At 34.6% G+C, this 21,768-nt stretch overlaps 1 protein-coding gene across 1 annotated transcript in view; it reads left to right on the top strand.

Annotated features, from left to right (window-relative positions):
• The window catches only part of FSIP2 (fibrous sheath interacting protein 2), a 91,871-nt gene extending 77,755 nt beyond the window's left edge, over positions 1 to 14,116 (top strand). Inside the window, 4 exon segments of the mRNA XM_047722674.1 lie at positions 4,382 to 4,428; positions 7,601 to 7,644; positions 11,183 to 11,252; positions 13,924 to 14,116. Coding sequence (XP_047578630.1) covers positions 4,382 to 4,428; positions 7,601 to 7,644; positions 11,183 to 11,252; positions 13,924 to 14,060 — 298 coding nt within the window. The 3' untranslated portion in view covers positions 14,061 to 14,116.
• The last annotated feature ends 7,652 nt before the right edge of the window (positions 14,117 to 21,768 follow it).

A 21,768-nucleotide genomic window follows, 5' to 3' on the forward strand; every position in this document is an offset into this window, starting at 1 on the left:
CCTATGCAAACAGAAACCAAAAGAGAACAGAGTTAGCTATACTGATATCAAGGAAAAGAGAGACTGAGTGAAAAACAAGAGACAAAGAACATTATTATAATGACAAAAGGGTTCATTCACCAAGAAGACGTAACAATTATAAACACATATGGAACAAACTTGAAAGCTCCAAAATATACGAAGCAAACACCAACAAAGTTGGAGAGAGAAACAGACAGCTCTAGCTCTCCAACAGTAAGAGAGGTCTTCAATAAACTACTTTCGGTAGTAGATTGAAACAAGATGGAATGTCTGGAGGACTTCAACGAGATGATAGATCAATTGGAACTAACAAACGTATACAGAACACACTCCACCCAACAACAGCAGAATATTTTTCTCAAGTGTACATGGAACATTCTCTAGGAGAGACCATATGTAGATCACAAAACAAGGGTTCAAAAATTCTAAAATATTAAATTCATACATAGCATCCTTTCCAATCACAATGGAATAAAATTTGAATATGTAATACAACATATTTTCCAGAAGAAAAACTGAAAAAATTCACAGATATGTAAAAATTAATGTATTCTTAAACAACCAATGGGTCAAAGAAAAAATCACAGAGGAAATCAGAAAATATCTGAGACAAATGAAAATGAAAATATACTTAAACTTATGGGGTGCAGTGAAAATAGTACTAAGAGGGAAATTTATAGCTGTAAATTCTTAGTAAAGATCTTGGGGGCCCCTGGGTGGCTCAGGGGGTTAAAGCCTCTGCGTTTGACTCAGGTCATGATCTCAGGGTCCTGGAATCGAGCCCCGCATCGGGCTCTCTGCTCAGTGGGGAACCTCCTTCCCTCTCTCTCTCTGCCTACCTCTCTGCCTACTTGTGATCTCTGTCTGTCAAATGAATAAACAAAATCTTAAAAAAAAGATCTTATAACAACAACTTACCTTTATACCTTAAATAACTAAAAGAAGAAAAACAAACTCAAAACTAGTATAAGGAAGGAAATAATAACAAGCAGAGATAAACAATATACAAAATAGAAAAATAATAGATAAAACCAATGAAACATAGAGTTCGTTCTTCAAAAAGACCATCAAAATTGACAAAATTATTGTAAGATTGTCTATGGAAAAAAGAGAAGATTCAAAAAACTAAAACTATAAATGAGAAACAGAAACATCACAACAGATTTTACAGAAATGAAAGGATTAGAAGAAAGTACTATGATCAGTTATATGTCAACAATTTGGATAACTCAGATGAAATGGATAAATTCCCAGAAACACATGGCTACCAAAATTGAATTATGAAAAAAATAGAAAATCTGAGCAGACTTATAACTGGTTAAGGAGACTGAATCAGTAATCAAACACCTAACAAAGAAAATTTCAGGACCAGATGGTTTCACTGGTGAATTCCAGCAAATGTTTAAGGGAGAATTAACATGAATCCTGCTCAAACTCTTTCCAAAAAAACTGGATAGGATGGAATAGCTCCACAAACTCATGAGCCAGCATTACTTTGATACCAAAAGCTAGGAAAAGGCACTGCAAGTAAACTGCAGATTAATATCCCTGATGAATGTTGATAGAAAAATCTTTAGCAAATTACTGGCAAACAGAACTCAACAGCCCATTGAAATATTTTACTCCATGACTCAGGTGGGATTATCCCAGGAGTACAAGGGAGATTCAATATATTAAAAAATATAATACAACATATTAACAAGATGAAGAAAACACATGCACATTCTCATCTAAATTAATGCAGAAAAACCATCTAACAACACTCAACATCTTTTCAAAATAAGAAAACTCAACAAACTAAAAATAGAAATTACCTCAAAATAATTAAAGCCATATATGGAAAACCTACAACTAATATTGTACTCAGAGTGAAAGCCTATAGGATTTTTCTCTAAGATCAGAAATAATTGCCCACTCTTACCACTTCTATTCAACATGCTGGAAGTCCTGGTCAGAGCAGTTAAACAAAAATAAAAGGCACCTAAATTGTAAGATAAGAAGTATAATGTCCTCTATTCACAGATAAGATTATCTTGTATGTAGTAACTCCCTAAAGATGCCACACAAAAAACAAAAATTTTAGAATAAATGAATTCTCGAAGTTGTTGGATACAAAATCAACACAGAAAAATCAATTGTATTTCTATACAATGACCACAAAGAATCCAAAATAGAAAACTAAAAACTACACAACATACCTGAAGGAAATTGAAGGAGACAAAAATTAACGGGAAAATTATGTTACATGAAGTAAGACTGAGAAAGAAAAAATACCATATGATTTTACTCATAAGTGGAATCTAAAAAAAATGAATGAACAAAAAGCAGAATCAGACCTATAAATATAATACAGAGAACAAACTGATCCTTGCCAAAGGAGAAGGAAGTAAAGATAAGTGGGAAATATACACTTTCAGTTATGGAATGACTAAGTCACAGAAATAAAAGGTACAGCATAAGGAATATAATCAATGATATTCTAATAGCATTGTATGAGGTCAGATGGTAGTGACACTTATGGTAAACACAGCATAATGCATAAACTTGTCAAATCACTAGGTTGTACACCTGAAACTAGTGTAACATTGCATGTCAACTATACTCAAATTCAAAAAATTTAAAAAGCAATTAAAAAATTCATGGATTAGAAGATTTACTATTGTTAAGATGTCAATAATTACACAAAGTATTCTACAGATTAGTATTTTTTATAAGAATTACATTTGATAGCATTTTTTACAGAAATAGAAAAAATTTATTCTAAAATTTATAGGTTTTCAAGGGACTCCTAATAACCAAAACAACATTGACAAGGAAGAACAAAGTTAGACTTACTGATTTTAAAACTTACTGCAAAGATATGGTAATGAAAACACTATGGTACTGACATAAAGACAGATATATAAAAAATGAAATAAAATAAAAGGCCTATAAATAAATCTCCCATATATGGCCAAATGATTTTTGATAAACATGCCAAGGCCACTTGGCTTCAAAGGACAGAGTGAAAAGAATGGGAGAAAATACTTGCAAATCACATATCTATAAGGGATTACTACCCAGAATATATAAATAACTCATAACTCAGTAACATCAAAATAATCAAAAAACCTGATTAAAAATTGAGTAAAGGACTTGAATAGGTATTTCTTCAAAGAAGATATATAAATGGGCAATAAGTACATGAAAAGATACTCAATATCACTGATCATTAGGGAAGTGCAAATCAAAACCACAATAAGATGTTATTTCACACCCATCAGAATAGCTGTTATTAAAATAGAAAACAGGGACGCCTGGGTGGCTCAGTTGGTTGGGCAGCTGCCTTCAGCTCAGGTCATGATCCCAGCGTCCTGGGATCGAGTCCCACATCGGGCTCCTTGTTCTGTGGGGAGCCTGCTTCTCCCTCTGCCTCTGTCTGTCACTCTGTCTGCCTGTGCTCGCTCTCTCTCTCTCTCTGACAAATAAATAAATAAAATCTTTAAAAAAATAAATAAATAAAAAATAAAATAAAATAGAAAACAAAACCAACCAGAAACAGAAAATAACAAATGTTGGCAAGAAAATGAAGAAATGCAATCCTTGTACATTGCTGTTGGGTATTTAAAATGGTGCAGTTGCTATGGAAACTGTATGACAGTTTATCAAAAAATAGAGTTACCATATGATCTAGCAATTACACTTCTGGATATATACCCAAAAGATTTGAAAATAGTCACTCAGATATTCATACACTCATATTCATAAGCAGCATTATTGACAACAGCTAATTCCCGGAAGCAATTTGAGTCATTCAAGAGAATGGTTAAGCAAAATGTAATATATACATTCAGTAGAATATTATTAAGCCTTAAAAAGGAAATTGTGACACACGCTACACGTAGGAACCTTGAAGACATTATACTAAATGAAATAAGCCAGTTCCAAAAGGACAAATACTACATGATTCCACTTATATGAGATACCCTCAGGTAGTCAAATCATGGAAGCACAAAGTAAAATAGTGGTCCCTGGGAACAGAGAAAGAGAGGGGGTAATGTGGAGTTACCCTCAGTTGGGGAAGATGAAAAATTCTGGAGAATAGATAGTGGTGATGGCTGCACAACAATGAGAATGTCCTCAAGTACAGAACTTAAAAATGGTTAAGGTGGCAAATTTTATGTTATGTATATTTAACCAAAATTAAAAATGAAAAGTCAATTTAGAAATCATTTTCATTTGATTTTGGAACTGAGTGATAAATTATTCTAGGTTTACTTCCATACAAAGAATAACTGACAAATTGTTCTTTTGCTTAACCAGTAATTTCTTCATTCAATAAATACACAGAAAATGAAATGTTCTCTTTCTTTTGTTTTAGTGAGACTGAAGATTTTACCTCAGATTCAAGTGACAAATTATTACAAGGTTGGATTTATTATTTTTTTTAAATTAGAAAGCTTTCGAAAGACTGCTTTACTGCTTTAATGAATTTTTCAGCTATTGCTTTTTGTTTGCTTACTGCTTTGATAATATTTTTAGTTATCAGACCTGAGGTTGATAGTTTTGTTTTTTTTTCCCTGGGAATTTACCTATTTTTTGGAAAATAATCTAGTACTATATCACTCAGGTGTTAAAATGAACCAACTAGTTTGCCTTTGCTGAATTGCTGTCAAGATTTTATTAATAATTTTGATCAAGAAAATGGTGTGATGTTATGAATTCACATTTACTATGCTCCTGTGAAAAATATTTATAAAATAAGGATGCACCATACAATAGCTTTTATCTGAGCCAGAACCCATTATACTAGGATTTAACAATTTCTTATCCTTCCTTTGTTTTAGTCCTACAAAAATGTACAAAAAGTGTGTGGGGGGGAGGGAGTTTTTAGACCTAAATTTGTTTGCTCACATTAATATCTGACTAGTATAGACTTCAGTATTTGTAAAATAGTACCTACTCTTTAGGACATTTAAGAACTTTTTGGTTCTCTATTTCTTGAAACCTCAGAGGATCAATGTGGTTCCAACAATGACCATATGTACAAGAGGTAGAGTGTCATGTTCACTGTAAAGTGGCTTTAAGCCTCAAACCACAGGTTTACCCTTGGCTATTTCAGACACACAACCCACTCAAGGAATTACTTTAAAAACAAATTGTCTCAACTTGGAAGTGAAATTATTTTAATTAAGATGATTCCTAGAATAGCAATAAATATGCCAGAATCCCATAAACACACCATAATCAGAAGATATCACAATAATCACTGATCATACTGGTAGTATGGAATCACAGGCTACTAGAGGGAGACAAAAACCATTCTATACAAACCCCTTTATGTTTTCGTGAGGAAACACAAGCTAAGAATGATGAAGCAGTTCTGCCAAGGTTACTCTGAGTCTGAGGCAGAGCCAACTCTGGATCCTAAGTATCCTGACCATAAAACCAGTATTGTTGTTATTGTTGTTTTCTTTTCCAATTTTATGCAATGATCATGCTTAATTTTTACATCCTTCAGTAATATTTCACTTGCCCAGTTCAATCCTTATTCATTCATTCATTCAAATATTTACTGAGCATTTCCTTTGTGTTCCAGAATCCCACAACACTGACAAAGTCCTTAATCTCAGAATTTACACTGTAACCTGGGGTGGGCATCAAAGGGTAACGACATAAACAAGATAATTCCAGATATTGATAGGTATTCCCCATCTCATCTGGGACAAAAGCCAAAGAAACCACAATAGCTTGCAGAACCCTACTTCATCTGTACATCACCTCGCCCACTTTACCTAACTTCCTCAATCTCTCTCTCTTTCTGGCTCTCTGCTCCAGCCTCATGGGCCTTGCTGTTCCTTAAACATTCCAGGCATTGAGGGCCTTTGCTCTTGCGGCTCCTTGTGTAAGAACTCCTCTCCCTACATCTGTATTGCTAGTCCCTCACCTTCAGGTCTTTGCTCAAATTTCACCTTCTCAGTGATGTCTTCTTTGACCATACTCTGACACTGTAGCCTCCTTCCCACCATGGCACTAACTATTCTGCATCTGTGCTTATTTTTCTCACTGGCACTTATAATTATCTGACAGACCATTAATTGTTTTTTCACTCTCTCCTTCTAGAATGTGAGGTCCATGAAGATTACAGCTGTATTCCCAAGAACCTAAAATAGGCAATATAATAGGAGGAGCATTTAGTAAAATAAGAGGGACAATGGGACTAATGATTGAGGGGCACACAGATTCTGTTTGGTTATGCTGAGCTTGAGGTACCCATTAGATATTCAAGTTGAGGTATCACATAAGAAATAGGATAGTTAAGATTGGAGTTTAATGGAGAAATTAGGACTAGAAAATTAGATTCTTTGTTTCATTTAGATATACAATAAAATAAATCTGAATACCTGAGACCCTCAAATATCAGGGGTTTTTTCTTTGACTTTTCATCAAAACAAACTGCTAGTATATCCTGGGAAGTTGACAGTCATGTAGCCTAGAAACTTAAAAACCTAGCATTTGGAATGACAGCCCTGCAAGTAAACCCAATACCCTCAGTCATTTAAAAGCAAAAGTCAGTTAGTTCAATTATGTGCAATATAGAATCAGGCAGTTTAAAAAGATTATCAACCAACAATAAAATTTTACCAATACTGTCAGATAAGTGCAATCATCAGTCCCTCTCATATCTGAGTTAATTGAAGTTCTACTACAACTTTTTTCCCCAAAACCTACAATGATCCAAAGAATAATGCAGAGAATGACCACATATTGGCCCCTGATGATTACATTTCTATAAAATGCACAATGTTTTTATATAAGATATCTCATTGCATCCTTTTGTGAGAAAGCCAGGGAAGACCGTCTCATTCACATTCTACATAATGAGGAAACAGAGTCAAATAAGTTAGATTCAATTTGCCAATGTTCATACAGCTCTAAGAAATGAAGCTAAGTCTCAGATTCAGATTTTCTGCCTCCCTAGTAGACAGTCATTGTAAAAATTTTCTCATCATTTCTAACTCCTTAGGCTAAATTTGTTTTATAGGCTTACTAACCTCTCCTGGAACTTGGGCAATTTTTGGTTCTGCAGCAATTCCTCCAGATTTCCTCTTTGTATTGCTTCAAAATTCTCCTGGTTCTCACTCAAATTATTTCATAAGACCAGCATTTTCCTGTTAGTGCCAATTATCTGCTGTTAATTAGCTATGTAGAATCAAAGACTGTTAAGAGCTGGAAGGCCCCTTGGAATCATCTATGAGGTAATCTCTCATTTTACATGTAAACAAATGAGCCTATAGAGATTGAGTAGTTGTGCATGCATATGTGGCTCTGAAGTTATGGAGTCTGCCTCTCCTACCAAATCATATTTCATCTTTCATAATTCTGAAAGGAAGATCTGAGACATGCCCCAGAATTCCAGGGATCTTACCTATTTCCATGTTATTCTCACTGTCTATACACTGAAAGTAATAATAATTTTTTCTACCTGCCTAAATCCTGGAACTTTCTGGTGAAAAATAATAAGACCAGGTTTGTCTCAGTACTATTCATGCCTCCAAAAAAAATACTGTTTTTCCTTTTTTTTTCCCCTTCCCAACAGGAAATTCTCAAGAGCAAAGACCAGAGAGTTCCAACAGTGTCAAGGTAAATATTTTTCAGTAAACTATAAATGGTATACATGGGGTCCAGTTGAATATAGCTCAGTTTTCAAGGTCAAATCTGGGCTTGGGTGGTACAATCTGAGGAACATCAGGAAGAGTACCCCTATGCACAGTTTCTTCTTGCTCAGGTATCTCCCTCTGACTGAAACCCGTGCATGGTACTGGAAAAATCCCCTAATCAAAATTCTCACCTTACAATTAAATTATTCCTGCATATGTGCACAGAATAGGCCACTGTTCTTCCCTAGCACCTATGTACAATTCCGTTTCTAAACTCTGCTACTGCAGTCTCTGAAGAAAACCCTACAGTCACTCCATCCTGTCTAGGGCAGGTAAACTCCAAATGAGGAACTTGGAGGAAGCAGGGAGGGAATAGAAGCTTCAAAAACAGAGGAAATGGGCTTGCAGAAAATTCGTCGTGCAGATTCCATCTATTTTTCTGTGTTCCAGAAGACTGATTGTTTAAAGGCAGCTTTCCAAAAGGCCCAGCTACTCTCCACCATAAACTCAGGAAATTTCCTCTTCCTTAACCCTTTTTAGAAATTTCCAATAGAGTAGTTTTCAGAACCAAATCTTACAATTCTTACTCATGTCCCAATCCCGAAGATGCTGGGCTAGTTCCTCATTCAACCTAATGCTCATTTATGAATATAAACATCTATTTGACAACCTCGGGCTTCATTTAGACCATATTTTCCAAGTGAAATCATTTGGAAATAACAGAGAGAGAATCTCTGGACTGACAAGCTGATTACAAACTATTCCTTGTGCCAGGCTAAATCCCTGACTAAGCTGGACCCTTTTGACTCTTTGCCCTTCCTCTCTCACCTGCAGCTTTTTCCATGGTGAAACATGGTTGAAATTGGTATATCCAACCCCGTTCAAAGTAAGGTGGAGTAAGCACATTCTACCTCATCTCTCTAATTTTACAACTAAAAACGCTGGACAAATACTGAGGATGCTGAAAAATAAATAATAGCTGGAGTTTGAGGAAGGAAGTAAAAACTCAATCACCAATACCATTATGAGTCTCCTGCTGTCCCCTGCCCCCAAATCTTCTAGTTTAGTTAGATCCAGAGCAGTTCAAATCCTGGAATTACTTAGAAAGAATAGGCAGAATAAATCTTCAGGAGAAACCATTGCTCTCCTATGAAAATTAGGAACAAGTTCCTGTGGACTGGGAAGTAGAAGAAGCTCACTTTTTTCCCACTTTTCCCGTCTCCCTTGGTTCTGCCTCAAGGCAAGTTTCAGACATGAAGCTACACAGCAATGGCAGCAGAGGTTGCTGAGGCACTTAAAACTCACAGAAAATCCTTCCCTCTGACCAGAATAGGAAAAGTCTCCAGTAACCTGAAGAATATTAGAAGGAAATCTACTTTTTTCTCTGCTGTCTTTTGTCATTTCACCCTAGACAGGGATGCAGTTATGGGATGTGTGAGATAGCACACAGGGAGGGTAGTCACAGCATTTGGCCATAGAACCAGAAATGGGGACTTATGAGTGTTAGAGATATTAAAAAAAATTTTTTTCTTGAGGATCATCAAAAAAGGAGCCCCTAAAAATCTGCTGAAAAGTCTCTCCTGTGCTGTGCATGTATGGAACTGACATGAACTTGTATAAACAAAAGACTTTGAGAACTTGAACTATAGCTTTAATAGTGGTGCATACACAGAGATTAAAAAGAAAAGTACTGCCGAGGCTTTGGAAATTGAATTTACATTGGAAACACTGCTATAGAAGGCAGGGTAGGATATGTGGTCTGAATCTCAGTGGGTTAGTTACCTAGTTAAGCAAAAAAAAAAAAAGAAGAAGAAGAAACAGACAAAAAACTCAACCATCTCCAGAGGATACTAACAGTTCTTGGAATCTCATGAATTATTTTAAATGCCCAAGATGGAATCCAAAAGTACTTAACATGTAAAGAAATAAGACAATGTCTACAACTTCTAAGGGAAAGGACATGAGATGCCAAGTGCAATGCAGCCAAGATTTTGGAATTTTCAGAAAGAAACTTAAAGCAGTGATAATAACAGTGTTCCATCAAGAAATGGCATATATTCTGGGGTGTCTGGGTGGCTCAGTGGTTAAGGCCTCTACCTTCGGCTCAGGTCATGGTCTCAGGGTCCTGGGATCGAGTCCCGCATCGGGCTCTCTGCTCAGCAGGGAGCCTGCCTCCTCCTCAGGTCTCTCTCTGCCTGCCTCTCTGCCTACTTGTGATCTGTCAAAAAAAAAAAACAAAAAAGAAATGGCATATACTCTTAAACTAATGCAAAGATTCATGTTTCCACCAGAACTTACATATACTTACTCATCTGAGACACTTGGTGGCATCTGCCCTCTGCTTTTAGATTAGGGATTCTCAAGTCAGTCTCACACTAGTGGACATTTTTTTTTTTTAAATATCGATATATGCCTCATCCTCAGAAATTTAAATTCAATTAGAGACGTGGGACCCAGGGATTCATATAAAAAAAAAAAAAAACTCCACATGTATCTATTGTAAGCCAATACTGAGAATCAGTGCTTTACATAGTCTCAGCTCCACTTTATTCCTCAGCTATCCAGAAATATATTAATAAATAAGCTGCCTCAAGTCCTCGTAGAGGAACTATGATAAAACTCTTGTAATATCTGATGGCCGTGGGGTGCCTTGGTGGCTCAGTTGTTAAGTGTCTACCTTCAGCTCAGGTCATTATCCCAGAGTCCTGGGATTGAGCCTCACATCAGGCTCCCTGCTCAGCGGGAAGCCTACTTCTCCCTCTCCCACTCCCCCTGCTTCTATTCCCTCTCTTGCTGTGTCCCTCTGTCAAATTAATAAATAAAATCTTTATAATATATGATGGTCTTTACATAATCTATGCATAACACATTTTATGTTTCATATATTTAGGCCTTGATTCATTTCTCTTCATCGATTTCCTTATTTAATAACTAGTATTATAAAATATTTACAGTGAAGCCCAGCAACCTACCTCAGTTTATTTTATAAATTTCTGAGAAGATTGCTGCTGCTACATTCAAAGAGGTGATGTAGGCCTACAGAGTAAAACTAGTATCTGAGCCATGTTCCCTAACTGACTAGGTCCCCATAGCCACTTCATTGCTCCAGACCCCAAAATGCCTAAGATTTCCATAACAGGAAACTGGAGTTACACAGTGAACATCCATTTTCCTTCCCTACTTACCATTATCTCTAGCATCAGAAAAGAATTTATAATTCGTTATTTCAATCCACCCAAAAGAGTGAGGGGGCAGACAGAGCCGGTATTTTTTTTTGACATAAGATGCCTGGTCATCATTTAATGGTGGCTAAGGCCCACATCTATGACAAGGGTCAATCCTAGGTGCCCTAATTGGCAAAAATTATGAGCCTAAGACTCAGAGAATAATTCTAGGGCTTCAGAGCATAGATGCTATTTATGCATCTATGTGGTTGTACTACATCTTTTGGGGATTTCTAGGTATCTCTAGTGTGTAGTGTCCAAAACACACTAACTATATAATTTGCTTTGTCTTGGCAGTTTATCACCATCTTTGAAGGAAACAAGAATATTACTGACAGTGCATATTCCTCAAAAGAATTCATTTCAGGTACAAAATGTGCTATACTTTAGCATTCCTCCTGGAATGACTGGTTTCTCCCTTCTAGTACTGACACCTGAGATTGAGTAATGAGATTGAAATAATATACTTAACTATATATGTGTATGTGTGTATAGCCATTTTCAGTTTATTATGTTTATTATGTAGTTCCTTTACTTTAACCTCAAACCACAGTAACAAATAATGCAGCTAACATTTTTTAGGTACCAGTTATCTTTATTTTATTAAAGATGAAAGTGAGAATCATTGAAGATGAAAGCAAGAGTAGGTTACTCAAGATCACCTCATAGCTAATAAGCTGCAGAGCTGGGATTCATACACAGATCTGCCCAACTTCAAAGCTTAAGCACATTCAATATGACAATAATTTATATACTCAAATACCACGGGAGCCAGATAGTTACTATAAACAAGAGAAGTAGGTTGAGCAGGGGTGTGGATCCACTGGAGATGGGGTGTCCCATCTAAAGGAGGAGATGATAATCCAATCATTGACATACTGGGTTGTTGCTTGCTTTTCCAGTTCAAGTCTGAGCCTTTTTCAAAAGAAGCTGGAGATGAAAGTTTTATGTGAAAATTCCCAACTTTTAAATTTTATCAGATCATTCAAAGCTTTGTGAAATGTTTTGTAGACAAAACTAAACTTGTCTATATATCCCCTATACCATACTACTCTCCCTCTGTCAATCATAAAGCCCTAATTTACAAAACAGAAAATGGAGGTAATAATCACCTGAGTTTATACAGTCAACAAATGAAGAGCTTTTAAGGCCCAAAAACAGATCTTCTGACTTTGATCCTCCATTTTTGCTTGCCTCCATAATGTGGTTCTATATTGTTGCCACTGCATCCCAGAATGAGCCCCATGTTGGGTAATGATCAAAGATAGTCTATAGTTTTGCTACAAAAAGAACTATTAAAGGACAAACACAGGCTTCACTACTCTCTGTAGGGATGAGCTTCATGTATGTTATTAACCTATGATACTAGCCACCATTGGTCTTGAACAAGATACAAGGAATCTAGAATGGATGCATATTTGAGGCAGTATCCTCAATGTGTTTCCAGGAACTGCTCTGCATTAGAATCATCCAGTATATTTTTTAACAATGCAAATTCCTGGGCCCTCTCAGACTGCCCAAGTTAATATCTCTGAGTAATGGTGCCCAGGAATCTGAATTTTTAATAAGAACACCAATTTTTGAGAATGGAAGCTCCTTAACTAATCCAATGAGAATTTCAAAAGTCTTGCAACAATGTCTCAATCATGTTAGTAAAAAATTTATCTTACCTTTTCAGAATGTACATCTTTCTCTTTCATCCATGCTTTTGTGTCTTATCCACTGCAGATTTTGGCTGTTTCCTTTTAAATTCTTAGGTTATTTTTTAAAATAATAGTTTTATTATGATTATTATTGTATATTATGTATATAATTTGTATATTATGTACGTTATGTATATTATTATTATTATAATTAATAATTCTGTAGTTAAAAACCTAAATATGCTTTTTTGTTCTTCATAGTTAAATTTACTATAGGCTATCTTAGCTTTAATCATAGAATATTATCTTGCAAAAAAGACATCTCTATGTAACTGCAAGAGGTACAGTCATGAACTTCGGCAGGCATTAGAATTAAGAAAATATTGGTTTTTACTGTCATGTGTGTTTTTATGCCCCGTCATATAGTTTCAAAAAAGTACATAAATGTTCACTTTTGTCTTTACATGTCTACATGTAAAAATGTCATTTTGTGATAATTAAAATGTGATATTCTTTAAGACCCATGTGTTGAATAAGTCATGTAGAAAAGTGAATCTAAATGAAAAGTATTTTATTATCTATACAGTGTTACCTCACATAACAAAAAAATCACTTAGTTAGCTAACTGAAAATTCACCCAAAGGAGGTGAGAAATTATACCAATTTTAATGCACTTGTACTTGCACATAAGCACTCTGAAATGGATACTCTTACTGCACAGAGTTGAAAGTTACTTTCCCATGTAAGTTTAGCTCATCAGGCATTTTCTAAGAGTGTTCTGCTAGATAAAGAAAGACATTCTTTACATACCTGACTAAAGAAGCATCAGAATACAGTAGGTGTAACATGCTACATAGAGTCAGAAAGCTGGATCCTATTACCAGTGTGGCCATTTTCCACTCATATGACCTTATGTTAGGTATTTGACCTTGCCAAGACTCAATATTCAAAAAAGGAGAATTTCCTATTTCCTATTTCCTTCCTATTTCCCTGAAGACTGTTAGCAGGGCCAAATCAAAAGAGTCTTTGTGAATGTTTTTTGTTTGTTTGTTTGTTTTTTAAGATTTTATTTATGTATTTGACAGAGATCACAAGTAGGCAGAGAGGCAAGGCAGAGAGGTAAGGCAGAGAGAGAGAGGAGGAAGCAGGCTCCCTGCCAAGCAGAGAGCCCGATGTGGGACTCGATCCCAGGACCCTGAGATCACGACCTGAGCCAAAGGCAGAGACTTAACCCACTGAGCCACCCAGGTGTCCCTGTTTTATTATTTTTTTTAATCCCATAAAGTATTGTATAAATGTCTCTTTCTGAATTCTAAATCATCAATTCTGTAATATACCTTCTCTCAATTAGAATGTCTAATAAATATCCATATTACTTTTTTGCTTTATCCACAGAAACTCTCAAGCCTAGTATTTCCAAACAAGGATCTAAAATGCTGGCAAAGGTATCTTCAGCTCTGTCAAAGGTGTTTTCTCGAACTAACACCAATATTTCCAAATCTTCCTCACCACCTCACCAGGATGAGCACTGAAGTTTTTATACCTGATATAACCATGCTTACTTTCCTTAGGAAATAAAATGGTTTTAAAAGCATAACATACTGCTCTATATGATGATTTTTATAAAATTGAGCAAAATTTTAAGAGCAAAAGAAAGCCCAATAGAGAACTGGGTAAGAGAAAGTTTTAATGAATGCTTTTCATAAGCATTTTGGTATGAGAAGGGTATTAGTATCACCTGTGTGTCATTAGAATAAAGAGACAAAAAGTGTACAAAGTAACTAGTTAGCACTTAAGCAACCACCAACAAATGCCCTTGGATGTTTCCTGTTAAGTTTTTGGAGGGTATTTTCACCAAAATAGTTAGAAAATTGAGGTAACACTCCAATGAATTCTAAAACACAGCTATGAAACTGATTAGTTCACTGTTAAAGGTATATTTGGAGGTTCAAATTAAACTATACCAGATATAAGGAATCAGACTTTCCCATCTGCAGATAATGTTTCATCAGTTTATAAAATATCTCCCAGGCAAAAAGATCCAACTATAGATAAAGCACCATCTAGAAGAAATTAATTACTGCAGATAAAATGCAAAAAATGACTCCTGTCACTTGAAAAAAAAATTACAGAAAAGACAAAGGTATTTTGTGGATAAATTACCATCAATAAGTAAATTATTGGTCAGTGGTCACTAAATCCCCAAATAAATATTTTTTCATGAATATAAATAAAGGCTCTATTCATAAGAACATGAAAAGTAATTAGAATTTAACAAGAGGAATAGCTAGTACACTGACAAAAGAAACTTTTCAAAATCAGTTAATGTGTTCTTCATGATATGGATCCAACTTCAGCATGTTTGCCACTGGAATCCAAAAATCTTGTTTAAAAAATCCAAAACACCTGTACTCCTGGGACTAATAATACATTATATGTTAATAAAAAATTAATTTAAAAAAATTAGAAAATAAAAAAAAATAAAATAAAAAATCCAAAACAGCAAATAGTGTCAGTCATCATCACTATCTACCCTAATGCTGATTCATGAATTTTTGGAGAATGTGACATCTTCTCTTTTGTCTAAAATTTTCTTGACAGCAGCCAATGCTAAAGTAGAAAAATTTGAGAAAATGTTGTTTTACAAAATTGGATTTTAATAAAGTTAGTGAGGTCATCAGGGAGCTCCAGAGAAAAAGATGTGATTATAAGGTGGATTTCTACATTCTAACGATAATGAAGTGATTCAATTAGTAATTTAGTCTATTTATAATAACCTCAAATTATTTGATCTCAAGGATCACATAAAATCATGAAACTTACAGATGCAGAGCTTTTCAAAAATGTTAGTTGATGAGAAATGACTGGCAGTCCAGTTCAAAACTATTTTCAGAAGTATTCTACCATTGGGCTTAAATTGATAAGTATTAACTTGAAAGCATCCTTACAAGTGTCATCAAAACCACATATGTTCTATATGTTTTTAAGCTGTCTTTTATAATATAACAGAAGAGTTTGCTGTAAAATTTTTTATCAAAGCTTTTATCCATCTTTTTAAAAGTCGATATAGGAATAAGCAAATTTCTCACAGCTGAAATTCACACTGATTTCAAGGCACTCTGATTCACATAGTTCTGTAGTTAAATATTTAATATAGAAGAATAATGTACTCATAGGAAGTTTTGTGGGGTTTTTTTAAGATTTTATTTATTCATTTGAGAGAGAGAATGGCAGTGGGGAGGGGCAGAGGGAGAGAGAAAGGCAGACTCCTCATGAGAGCAGGAAGCCTGATGTGGGGATCAATCCCAGGATCCTGAGATCATGACGTGAGCTGAAGGCAGATGCTTAACCAACTGAGCAACTCAGGTGCTCTTTATGAAGCTTCTTCTTCTTCTTTTTTTTTTTTTTTTTTTAATGGTAAAGGAGACTTCCAGTTTTCTCCAACTCAAGTAGAAGTAGAAGCATCAAGTTAAGAATACTTGTTAAAGTTGTCAAAATTATGAAAAATGTGGCTAAAACTATGGATAAATTTAAGTCCGAGGAAAAGCCTTAATCCAAAAAAAAAAAAGAAAAAAAGGCTCTGTGTTAAGTGTCATGTGTTAAATGAAACTTTGGGCATGTTTGGCTAACCTAGTGAAAAAGATGCTAAAAGTATCAAAGATTAAATTGAGGAAAAAAGCTTAACACCTGATAAATTTTTTGGTAGCTAAAATTTCTAGAAGTAACATTCTTTGAGCTGTAGATCCTAAAGAATGTCTTTTCAGTCCATAAGACATCTTAGGTTGTTGATTCTGTTTATGCTGTGCTAAAACAGAAGTTGGCAAACGTTTTATAAAAAGGCCTAGAAAATAGACACCATAGGTTTACAGAGTATATGAATTCTTTCAAAGCTATTCAATTTGGCCTTTCTAGCACAAAAGCAGCCACAGAAAATATATAAGCAAATAATGGAACCAATGAAAATTTATTTATAAAGAGTGAAATCTGAACTTTAATTTTCACATCACAAAATATCATTCTTCTGATTTTTTTCAGAAAATTTGTAAAACCACTCTTTGTTTTCAAGCTGGTCAAAAATAGAGGACAGGTAGATTGATGCCATTGGTGGTAGTTTTCCATAAAAATTTGGCACCCATATATTATTTGAGTATGATGTGAAGGACACGGAATAATTCTAAAAATAGTAAACTTTACTAGGGAAGTACATTAGAAAAAATGAGTAATTACCAAAAAAATCACTACATAAATTTCAAATGTTCATCTCTTTAGTATTTTAGTTATTGAATATATTGCCAAGAAGGCACATGAGCATTCTGTTAAAATATACCTTGAATTAGAAAAAGAAAAGTTCAATCAACTTTAGTTTGGCACTGAATTTCTAGTAAAAATTACTTCTTATCTTGAGAATAGCCAACCAAAATGGATCCAGACATAATTTCAGACACTTGTTAGTCATATTTATAAAACAAACAAACAAACACAAAACGAAACAAAAAACTCCTCATTAGCATCCAATGCAGCAAAAGAAAGTAAGGAGCTCCAAGTTCTCATCTCCCACAGAAACAGTGACAAAAAAGCAAAAACTATCAAAATTAACTCTTTCAGAATTCTGGAAAATAGTCAAAGGTTTACAGCAATGAACTGAACATGAAAAGAGGTAACTTTAAAGTGGTAGCAAAGATTTGTGGTGTATTTACTTGTCCTTGCTCTAATAGCTCTTCCTCAGCACAGTAGTAGTTTTAGAAAAGAAACCTGCAACCTAAGTATAAGTCCTTGGTCCCTAGTTCCATAGGGAGCATAGCAAACCTCATAGGAAAATTACTACATATGAATGTCCATCTCAACCCATCTGGGAGACACTTGAATAAGGGATGCAAGACACTTGTCTATGTTTCACATGACTAGAAACTCTGACCAGAACAGCAGGGGACCTTGCTCAAAAAAGGGGCAAGCCGAGGGACATGGGTGGCTCAGTGGGTCAAACGTCTGTCTCTTGATTTTGGCATATGTGTGTTTTAGTTCCTGATGCTCAAGGAAATCTCTATGAAAACTAGCTTAACATGAAGATAAGAGATTTCAGTGACCATAAAAGACAAGCAACATAGCCTTTAAGAAATAGTTTGGGAAAGTCAGTAAACAAATGGACTAGTACAGCTTTCAACATTCAAAAAACAAGCCCTGGAAAAGAGGGAGATCTGATTTCCAAAGTTACCATGTTATAATATTTAAATGTCTGGTTTTCAACAAAATAACTCATGGAATACAAAGAAACAGGAAAGTATGGCACATTTAGAGGAACAAAGGATTAAGAAATCATGAGGAAATCCAGACTTTGGGTTAATTATACAAAGAGTACAAAACGACTTTATTAAATATGTTCAAAAATCTAAAGGAAAATATAGACAAAAAATGAAGGAAATCAGAAAAACAATGTATAAACTAAATGAGAATATCCATAAAGAAGTAGAGATCATTAAAGGAATCAAAAAGCCACTGTGGAAAATTTGGCATTTACTCAGAAAAATATTTCTTAGCCTTAAAAAGAAGTAAAATTCTGATACATACTACAACATGTATGAAACTTGAAAACATTATGCTAAGTGAAATAAACCAGACACAGAGGAGTGTTATATAATTCTACTTACACAGAAAAGGAAAATTCATAGAGAAAGAATAAGAGACAGTGTGGAATGGGAAGTTATTACTCTAATGGGTGCAGTCTTTCTGTTTGGGAGGATGGACAAATTCTGGAAATGGACAGAAGTGATGGTTGTACAACATTTGTAAATGTACTTGATTACTGAGTATACATTTTTAAAAGGTTAAAATGGTTATCTTTTGTTAAAGTTGTTACTTTTACCACAATAACTTTAAAAAATGGTTTTAAAAAGGAACCACACAAATTCTGGAGGTGAAGAGTAAAATAACTAAAAATTTACTAGAGAAGTTCAACAGCAGAATTAAACAAGGAGCAGAAATAATCAGTGAACTTGAAGCTAAGACAACTGAAGTTAGTTTGAGGATTAGAAAAAAAGAGAATGAAGAAAAAATATATTCTAAAGGGCCTATATGAGATGCCATGAAGCAGACCAAAATATGCATTATGCAAATCCCAGAAAAAAGGACAGAAAGAATATCTAAAATACATCTTCATATATACCACAATTCTTTCTTCTTTTACCCTGTCCTAAAGCCAGATGTCCTAAAATTGCTAATTTTATACACCAGTTTTAATTTAGGAGCTTAGTTGGTCAACAGTTTTTAAATCATACTCTATTTTGGGGAAAGCATAGATTTCATGACCAAATGCATTGTGCAATTTTCCTCTGCAGCATGGTCAGAAATGCATATAGAAATAGAAGGAAATTTTAAGGCATTGTTTTCTTAATTTATATCAAATTATTCTTTGCTGATACCTGACTTGCATTTTTTCCTAAAGAAAGGAGACCAATTACTGAACCAACATATTACTGCATAAATAGGATTGTGAGTTCACACTCAGGTAATTGAAAATCTGATTTCATTTGCTGGTTACATTCAATTAAAGCAATTAAAAAATATAATTCTGAGACATAATTTATGTGTTTGGTAAAATAAGGCCCTTGATAAAATGGACTACTTGACCATTCCTCCATTCCCCAACTCCCTATTAAGGTCAGTTCCTAGACCTCCCTTTTCCATTTGCTTCCCCATTCCTGTTTCCCTAATTTCTACTTAGTTTTCTTGAGACTTACTTTGTTATACAATGATGCAATGGATAAAACTTTTGCTAATGTGTTATATTCTTTAACTGGGAGACAGGTACTTAGTCAACAATAGGGCCTTCATACTCTAGGCCCTGATTTTATATTTTTGTTTTTAGTGTTCAATTTATCCCGCTTATAAATCTAAGTCTTCTTAAACTTGTAAAGACAACTTATAATCTGTCACTTACAATGGTTACTTGTAAATACAGTAATTTGTGTTAAAATTAAAAGCACTACTTTTACTCATGTCCTTTGTTCAATACTCAATTATTCTATCATTTTGGCAGTACAGAATTACATTAAACACTTACCACAGTTTATAAATTTCACTAGGTAAATTCCCTAAGATATTTCAAGGTACATGAAAAAAATTAGTCTACTTTTCTTAAACATTCAAAATACCTACATCTCAACCTAGACAACAAATGTTTCCTATTACTTATAAAACTTTTAAGTTTAATAAATTATCTTTTTAAATTTGAAAAAATTCAAACACTAAAGCATTTCAAATAAAGCTTAAAGAAAAGGAAATGATTAGGGGTGCCTGGGTGGCTCAGTGGGTTAAAGCCTCTGCCTTCAGCTCAGGTCTTGATCTCAGGGTCCTGGGATCGAGCCCCGCATCTGGCTCTCTGCTCAGCAGGGAGCCTGCTTCCTCCTCTCTCTCTCTCTGCCTGCCTCTCTGCCTACTTGTGATCTGTCTGTCAAATAAATAAATAAAATCTTTAAAAAAAAAAAAAGAAAAGGAAATGATTATAAAATTTGTCAAGTACACCCATACACATATATACAGATAAATATTACTTTAATTGCAAGATAGCTCTAAGTTTTGTGACCAAAAACAAGGTTTTAGGTAATGGATTTCATTGGTGGGTATCTAACATGAGAGTGCTTGGAATGACTGAAGTCTGCCAGAAATAATTCAGGGGTCACCATTCTAAGGACCACATTCATCTAAGAGCAGTTATCATAAAGGAAACCCAAACAATATTTACTCAAATGAAGCAAAGTCATCTTCAATAGACTATTTGTTCTCTGACACATTGTTTAAATTGACTGAATATATAACCAAAAGAGACTACTTAAACATGAAAGAACTAAGATGCTGCAGATTAAGTAGTTTATTTCCCAATAAGCAAAGTGATATCCCACAAACGCCCATAGAAAGGAATGTTAGAAAACTTAAAGAAAGACTAAGAGACTAGTGTTTTCTCTGAGTGCCTGATTATTATCTGAATTTGCAAAGGTTGTGGCTGGAACTTTTGACTTTGGCTTTGAAGAGTTTAATAAATCCTCTTCTTCAAAAAATAAGTATAAAACCAGACAAAACTGTTAAAGCAAATCATATGAGGAATATGGAAATAGACATATGGCAAACAAAAAATTGGGAGGGGATTATTCATAAAAACCTGCCAGAATTTCAGGTAAAAACAGAAAGAAATCTGGTTTTGCATGAGGCTGTTCCCTACCTTCTCTCTCTTTAACTTGGTCAGCTGGAACAGTTTTCTCCAGCCATGGCTGACCACCATACCAGAAGCTTTGCTTCTAGAGAGGGCACACAATTTGTGACAGAAGGTAAGAACATGAGGTGTTTTTTTTTTTGTTTTTTTTTTTTTTTATTATTAAAGGTAGTAAACTCAGTAGAAAAGAAAGGTGAAAACCTACAATTGTGCTAGGACTGGTTTGTAGTCATGGTTGGTACATAGATTTCTCTAGCCAGAGAGCTTATAAGGGTGAGATATGCTATCCACATAATCCTGGCTCACTAAGAGACTCGGTCCATGCACAGAGGATACTTGAAAGACCCTGAGATCTTGGATACCTGAGCTACCTCAGATATTAAAGAAGTGAAAGCCCAGGAAGAATAGAAGATTAGCTGTATTTTTAACACATCCTAACACACATAGATAATTCAGCTGAGGTTGAAAACCATAAGGACTTAAGAGCATAACCTCTTCCTTAGTCATTGACTGATACTTGGCTTTGCAGCCCTAGAAGTGACCATTAAGATACCAGGCTAAAAAATAAATAACTAGAATAAAAATACAAGGACAAATATATCTAGATACATTCTTTGAGGTGATAGATTTGGCAGCTTAATCCAGAAAAGCTACCAAAAATTTTTAAAATAAAGAAGGACCCAGATTTGCTATCTTACCTAAAATGCACAGTTGTCAATAAAGTTAGGAACCATGCAAATAATCAGGAAACTGTGACCAATACTATGAAAGGAAAGCAGGCAACATAAATTGACTTTAAGAGGACCTAGTTGTTGGATTTAGAAGACAGATTTCAACCATTATATAAATGTTTAAAAAAATTAAGATAGGATAAAATGACTCAAGAAATAGGAATTGGCTATCTTTCTGTTTTTAGTTTAATTCCATTGTTGGCTGAGAGTAGACATTATATGATTTCTATTATTTTGACTTTATTACGGTGTACTTTATGGCCTAGAATGAGGTCTATTTTGATGAATATTTCCTGTATGCTTAAA

This window comes from Lutra lutra, chromosome 3 (assembly GCF_902655055.1).
Source record: "Lutra lutra chromosome 3, mLutLut1.2, whole genome shotgun sequence".
NCBI lineage: Eukaryota > Metazoa > Chordata > Mammalia > Carnivora > Mustelidae > Lutra > Lutra lutra.